Source organism: Mesitornis unicolor, unplaced genomic scaffold (genome assembly GCF_000695765.1).
Source record: "Mesitornis unicolor isolate BGI_N332 unplaced genomic scaffold, ASM69576v1 scaffold13779, whole genome shotgun sequence".
NCBI lineage: Eukaryota > Metazoa > Chordata > Aves > Mesitornithiformes > Mesitornithidae > Mesitornis > Mesitornis unicolor.
In genome coordinates, this window is record NW_010206633.1 from 20,661 (window position 1) to 28,134 (window position 7,474).

General features: G+C 49.6%; 1 protein-coding gene across 4 annotated transcripts in view; it reads right to left on the reverse strand.

Moving 5' to 3' along the window:
• The window catches only part of HOMER3 (homer homolog 3 (Drosophila)), a 21,426-nt gene that overhangs the window by 7,638 nt on the left and 6,314 nt on the right, over window positions 1-7,474 (reverse strand). For 2 of the 4 annotated variants that reach the window (XM_010191844.1, XM_010191846.1), the window contains exons 1-4: window positions 5,012-5,025; window positions 2,869-3,025; window positions 1,866-1,997; window positions 1,325-1,432 (exon numbers count right to left, since the gene is read on the reverse strand). In XM_010191844.1, coding sequence (XP_010190146.1) covers window positions 1,325-1,432; window positions 1,866-1,997; window positions 2,869-3,025; window positions 5,012-5,025 — 411 coding nt within the window. Of the gene's footprint in view, window positions 1-1,324; window positions 1,433-1,865; window positions 1,998-2,868; window positions 3,026-5,011; window positions 5,026-7,474 lie in introns of those variants that run through there. The other 2 variants (XM_010191845.1, XM_010191848.1) reach the window with 2 other exon arrangements.

The window sequence follows — 7,474 nt, forward strand, 5'->3', positions numbered from 1 at the left end:
GGGACAGTGGGAGAAGGGCTGATGCAGCTGGGAAGGCAGGAACTGCAGGACAAGGTCTGCATGCCCACGTGGCAGGGGACACTGCATGTGTCACCACGCTGGGTGCTGGGTGGCTGTGGGTAGGGGCTGTGCATGCTCGTGTCCGAGCTCTCCCACTGACAGACAGACAGGCTGAAAGGGAAGAGCGAGCACGGGTTCATGTTGTGGCAGTTTTAGCACTGCTGAGTCAGGTAAGAAGAGCGTAAAGAGCCTTAGGCCACCTCCCTGATCTGTGTTTAACCCGCACCTTCAGACCTCCTCAGCTCTTTCTGCTGCAAGTTGCCGTCGCAGCACAGTGGATATGAACGTGTCCTGTTGTGGCGCCTGAAGAACCCTGTCTGGTGTAAACAGAGGGACAGGGAGTATGTCTACTCCCAGCCTTCATCTCCTGGCCAGGGGAGCTCTCATGGCTGCAGCTGGCCAGGAATTTGTCTTTGGTAATTATTACTGACCAGAGTCCTTTACCCAAAACTTTGGTTCTGCTATGAGTGCTCTTCTCTACTCACTTCTTCATTTGCCTCCCATTAGGATGGGGCTTAGAGTTTGCAGGAGACAAAAGCTAGGCAAATTTTCCCCATTTTTGCACCCCACATGACATTTTCAGTCTCTGCAGAGCCACCACCTCCACCTCTCCCTCTTGTCCTGTAGGCCAAGATACTGTTCACACTCTCTCCTCCTCCTCCTCTGCTGCCCCTCCATCTGTGCTCAAACCGGGGAACGCAGCGTCCTCCATCCTACAGCTCCTCTCCTGCCAGCAGCTCTGGGAAATGCAGAGTCACCTCTGGAGTGAACTGTCTGGGAGGACAACTTCACCATCAGCACTGAACTGCTTCACCATGGGAAAAAGCAGGGTAGAGTTATCCAGAGTTTATCCTCTACCCTCCATCCCGCTGCTGCTCAGTCGATTTAGTTATACAGGGAGAAAGGTAACAACATGAGAATGTTCTGTGATGGGCTTAAGCTTTCTGGCTTGGTCTCCTGGAGGGAAGAAAATTGAACGACTGGTTGTCACAAATGCAGTTCTACCTTGGGGGAAGAGTTCCCAAGAGGGTGTGACTTCTACTCTCATAGCACAGCTTCTCTTCCACAGTGAAAATACGACAGGAAGAGAAAAGTCAGACCAGGATTCCTCAGTCACCAGCTCCAAGAAACCGTTCTGTCTTTCCATGGACATCATCATCACCCATCAGAGACACTTGGGGAAGAAACCCCTGCACAGCAGCCATTTTCCCCAGCTGTCACCACTCTGTGGTGAGCTCTACCCATGGCCCTTCCCAAGCATTACCTGGTGAGATGCGATATTCAGGGCAGGATTGGTCAACTCAGTTTTATCCTGGGACTTCTCCCTCGCCAAACGGGCTGCTTCTTTCACTTCCTGGAACTTCTCTGCAAACTGGAGGGGAGTGGAGAAATCATGCCAGTGCTACGCCAAAATGCGGAACAAACTAGAATTGATGTCTACGTTATTCCTCCTCCCTTTGCTACTTCATTCAACATGGTTTTTGATTTCTATTCAATTAATAATAATATTCAGGGAATAGCCCTTCCCTGCCCATGATTCTGGCACTCAGGACTGTGGGCTTAGCTAAACTGCAATGACAGAAATTAAGCCCAAAGTCCTAAATCCATTTGTGATGCTCAAAACACTCTGCAAATATCATATTAAAGCTCTTCCTAGCATCTTTCTTGCATTAGATTTTTAGCACAGTGGGAGCAACGTTACATCAGGTTCCTAAAGCCATTTCTCCCAAGGCTGATGTGCCCTTCAGGTTTTGGGGACATTCCCTCTGCTAGGATCAGGTTTGTACCAGTAGCTGCAGCATTACCTGGGAGAGATGTTGCTCGGAAGCAAACCCCAGCCCATAGACTGTGTTGGCTCGGCTGTCTGCCCACTGTCCAAATTTCTGGGATGTCTTTGTGAAGGTCATGTTGGGGGTGATAGTGCTGTTGATGATTGCCTGTAGAGAGAGGGAATACTGAGTCAGAGGAAGCTCCAGCCTGCTGCCCTGGGATGATGGTGTGGGACTGATCACTATAATCCTTGTGCACTCTAGAAACTAGGGGTAGAAAGCTCTGGCTTTTAAATGGAGAAGACAACAGTTCAGGCTTTTGGTGACCAGAAGTCTTTCTGGTCTGGCTGTGTGACATGAACAAATCTCACTTGCCTACTGAAAAAGAGAAAAAAGAAGCCTCAGTATCATCATCTTCCTCCATTGCTGGCAAAGTAGATAAGAGATGGGTGTGTCTCTGGGGACTTGACGACTTTCTGATGTTCTCCATTTTCATGGCAAGTAAGGGGAAAAAAAAGGCTTAAACAGCAATCAGGACTAGCTATTACAAAACACACTCTGGTGGTTAGGGTGGAAACAAAGTAAACTGCCTGGGAAAATTGCTGAAGGTCTTCAAGACCAAGTCTGGAAAAATGCCTGTCAAGAAGAGTTTAGGGAGAGTTAATGGCATTTTGTGGAAGTGACTGAACAGGCTGCCTCTGAGACTCCCTCAGCCTCTGTATCTCCAAGGGTTGGTTTTAGCACAGGACAAAGGCTCTCAGAAAAAGCTCGTGTTTTGCATGCATCAGGGGTGAGAAGAGAGTGGGGCAAGGAGGGACGACATCAGACCCTAGGGCAGTTTTCATCAGCGTGGATTCCAGCGTCCAACGCTAAATATACTTGAGCGTGGAGGCAGTGCTTTACCTTCCGCTCCCTGCAGCAAAGATCCCTGCAGAATGCCCATGCTGAGAACCAATCACCTTGACACCAAAAACATCAACTTTGGCCAGAGAAAAACCTGCTGTCAAGCTCTGTGGTGCCGTCAGCAAATGCCCCCTACCTTGGTTCCCCCCACGCTGATGATCCGGTACACGTTGCGCGTGGCATCGTAGAAATAGGAGACGGTCAAGGCGTGCTTGCTGGCCGGGATCCAGTTCCGCTTGGTGGCAGGGTCAATCTGGAAAACGTGGGCCCTGGTGCTGAAGATGGGCTGCTCCCTGCAAGACAAACGAAGAGGGGCTGTCAGGGCAGAGGGGAAGCTGAGCAATGGGGGAAATGCATCGACTTCCTGGGCTTGTGTTTCATTAGGCACCGCCAGCAGCACTTCTGCTATTCACTGTGTCTCCAGGAATCTGAGACAATGGGTGCTAAGCAGTGCAGCCCCCAAGGACGCAGCATCTCTCAACCAGGAGCCGTTCACTGAGCCTTTGTGGGGAGTAGCAGCTCCCCACTGTCTGGGCTGGTATCACCCAATGTCCATTCTCACTAGGGGAGTCATGGCCCAAGTTCTCCATCAGTCCTAAGAGTTGATTTACTGAGACCTCTGGGCTTCTCCGTGCTCTCCCAGGAGCCCTCCACATCCTTGGCACTCTCCTAAAGCCCATTTTGGAAGCTGGGGGACACTGCCTGATGGCCTTGCAAAGTAAAAGCCCATGGCTGTTTACGCCTCCCATTTGCCCACCATCCAGGCAGCATGATGACAGCAGCTTTCACTGCACATTAATGACCTTGGTCTATGGAAATACCCTTGGCACAGTAACAAGGCTACCAAGGGTGTTCAACTACAGACAGAGGTTTTTATCTTCCTCTAGAGCTTCTCAGTCCTCCTCCGCAATCTTCAGACATTTCTAAAGAGCACAGCCTGGCCATTCCAGCAAAAACAGACAGTAAATGCCCTCAGGTTAGTAGAGCTTATATACACATTCACTCCAGGATGGGCATGCAAGTGGGAAGCAGATGCACAATAAGACATCATAATCTCATGCTTTGGGCATAGCTGATGGTCCTTCACAACACAGCCAATGTGGCAGAGATAAGGGTTATACTATTTTTAGCCTGACTTGACGTTTTCTTTCACCATCCCATGGCACCTTAGTGGTCAGCTCATGGTGAATCAGGTATATGATTTCTCTGAGTGCTGTACTATTTGTACTTTGTAGGCTGTCTCTGAGCTGGAGCTCTAGGGAAAAGGATGGATGGGTGGAGGATGTGTTTGGGATGTGACCACAAAAAGCACCTTCTCCTCAGCACAGCTCTTCCTCCCTTGACTCACACTTGGGAAGTGCATCCTGCAGTGAGAGGTCACATCGCAGGATTAAAAGCAAGTCACTTAACAATGAATTAGAGGAAACACTTCACCACACAATGTGCAGCTGCTGCAAGAAAGCACTGAACCAAGCACTGCCTGGATTTTGTAACCAGAAACATCCAAGCTGAAATAAGGAGTTGAACCTCAGGCATCAGGATGTAACTTGAGCGTTTTGGGAGGCAGTGTTTCCATGACACAACGGTCCAGGTGCATCAGGCTCGGAGGTCTTTGGCCATCGCCATTCATTCTCCTTACCCAAACCCAGTGAAGGATCAGGATGAAACTTGAGCGTTTTGGGAGGCAGGAAGGAGTGTTTCCATGACACAACGGTCCAGGTGCATCAGGCTCGGAGTTCTTTGGCCATCGCCATTCATTCTCCTTACCCAAACCCAGTGAAGGAAACATCCCACACCCCCATGACAGCTGCACACAAGACATAGTCACAATCCTGCCACACAATCCTGCAAGCTCCCAAAATCCAGACATTTCTATTTCTTCCCCATTCCAAGTGCTCACAGCTGCAGCGAGCAGACCTTCCCATCAATCCAAAGACAACTGTGCCTGGTGCCTTCTGAACCCATCACCAAAACCTAGGAAGGAAATAAAATGCGCCCTGCTACTTCCCAGCTCCCAGTTGCAGCGCTGACTCAGATCTCTTGTTCAGAGGCAGAGGGTCTAACCCAGCTCCCCTCTGGTTGGTTTTAATCAGCCACAGTCTGTTTTTGGAATGAGATTCCAATTTTCCAAGCTTCACTACAGATACTAAATTTTACATGGATCACAGTTTATCCTTTGAGACACAGTATCTACAGAGTAGGAGAAAAAAACCTAATATCTCTGTACTTTAACCCCCAAGCCCTGGTTAATGTCAGGAAGAACAGAGGAAGGACGTTACCTAGTTGTTGACATTTGTTAGTAAGGGTAAGAGGCCAGTGGAGTTAGTGGAGTACTACAGGCCAGTGGAGTTAGTACACGTCTCTCCTCCAACAGCTTCCTCCTCGGGTCTCCTAGCTGGACTGAGGCTCTTTTTTGGTTTTGCCTCCACAGTGATTCATTTCCTAGCGACGGAAAAGTCAGCTGTTATTTATCACACAGAGCACAGACAGAGAGTTCAATCAGGCGGCATTGAGGGGCTTCGCTCATCCCAAACTCACAACACTTGTGATTTGTAATGATCTCTCATCACTGAACAAGTTTTCTTCCCTCCCACAGGGGACAATTGGGCGAGCTGTGTGACTGCAGTAATCCCTTTGGCAGCAGGTGCTGGCTGCTGGGAGAGGGCCACAGAGGAGCCTGGAAGGCTCCAGTGTTTCCAGTCACACACAAGCGATGCCCACTGCATGATGGAAAACCCTCCTCAGAGATCACCCTCACACGCACGCAGCTATTCCTGGACTTGCTGTTCACCACCAGAGTCACTGGAAACCATCCTGCTGACCACAGCAGGTTTTGGGCCAAGTGATGTTCCAAACAGTCCCCTGCCAAGCACCCCAACATTCCCAGAGATAACCTTTCTCTGCCTGCAGCAGCACCTGGGTATGCACCCACCATGTGCGCTCCGTGCAGCCAGCACGACTCAGACCCCTGCAGCTGTTCTGTGGTGTCTCCCCATGGCATTAGAGACAGCTCTGCTATTCATTTGCTTTGTAAATGAGGCTCTCCAGTAAATGGTCCCCACCCTGCTCTGCTTCTGATCAGCTGAGACTCCGCTTATCTCAAAAAAGGGGTAAGAAAGTGAAATTGCATCATGAAGGGGTAGAAAGCCCAGATCTCCCAGCCTCTCTGCTAAGCCTGCCTCCAAGCAGATCAACTTAGAGTGCTTTAATGCCTGGAAAACCCCACTGCCTTCCTCCTGATCACTCCAAGACAGGACAGGGTCAGGAAGCCACTCAGATGTCAACTGCCCTGTAATTACAGTGCCAGTAACCACAAACCAGCATTGCTTTTCTTTTGATCACCAGCAATAGAAGATAAAATGCCACTGGAAAGCTTGCCAGACAAGAGAAAAGCCCACCTTCACAGGGGTTATATCTGAAGCTTTTTCTGCTCACATGAGGCTGGCTTGGCTGCTCCCTCACTCAACACAGCCCCTGGGCACGCATGCTCTTTTCCTGCTCTCAGGTACAGCAAAATACACACTGCTGATGGGGAAGGGTGCTCCACTTTTTGTGCTTTTACATAACCATCACTGTCTCTACACTTCTGTGTTTGCTTATGCCTTAAGGTCTTCCCTGGAGCTAAAAAAAACCCTTCATGCTGCCTGCAAGGTCTATCCCTTCCAGTTACAAATGGGAAAGTCTCGCAGATGCTCCGCACAGGCCTGTTGCCAGTTACACCAGATGTGCTTTGCTTCCAACTGATAGCAAAACTGGCACCGACGGTGGCAGGGCTTGTCAGCAACCTCACTTGCCCGCCTGGTGCCAAGGACAAAACTCCTGCACTCACCTCCCCCCAGGGGATGCAAACTATAAGAATCTCCCAAAATTACCTTTCATGTCTCCCCTTTCCTCGCTGCAAAATGGGAACAGTTGCTGCCAACTTGCTTGTCCCTAATAATGGTGACTGGAGATTGCTCTGTTTACGAGGCCAGCATGTTATTGCTCTCTCACGACTACCTGAGTGTAGTGCCAGCCTGGCACATGGACAGCACTTTCTAGGAAGTGGCTGCTGAAGCTCCATAGGTAACGCTCAAGAAGAGCTTTGTGCTCAGCACAGAGATGTTCATGCTCCTTTTGCTGTGTTTGTGCAGGGACAAAAAAACCTGTTTGGGTCTGTTTATTTTAAATTCACCAAATGATACGATTTGTGTCCAGCTAGTACAATAATTTCATTGTTGAGGATGCTGGAAACCTGCCTGTCAGTACTCGCTTGTCTGACAAGGTTACAGCAAATGCTACAAAACAAAAGCTCTCCTAGAGTCCAAGTGCTGGAGCACAACAGAAAACAGACAGGAAGAGTATGCAGCAATGCAAACAGAGAGAGGAAAAGCAAGAAAGTCTCGGGAATCTCGGGCACATCTCTTAGAAGTCGCAAATGGCTCATTAAATGGGAGTGCCTCTACCTCAGCCCTTCTGTGATGCCTCAGCAGCAGAGGTTTGAACTCAGTGGATCAGCAAGGTGGGACGCAGGCAGGACTGCGGGGCAGTGGCATACTTGATGGGGGATGTTCAGCGCTGGAAAAGCAGAGGTGCTGAAAGCCAAGTCTGAGATGCATGAGTGGAACAATGTCTAAGGAGCACCCAGCTGCATTCAGCTTGCTTCTGGCCAAGCTGCTGACCTCCTGCTTCCAAAACCACTGCAAAGCATTTAAAAATAGTCCTGAAAGTGCATAGGATTCAAACTGTCATGTTCTCTTTCC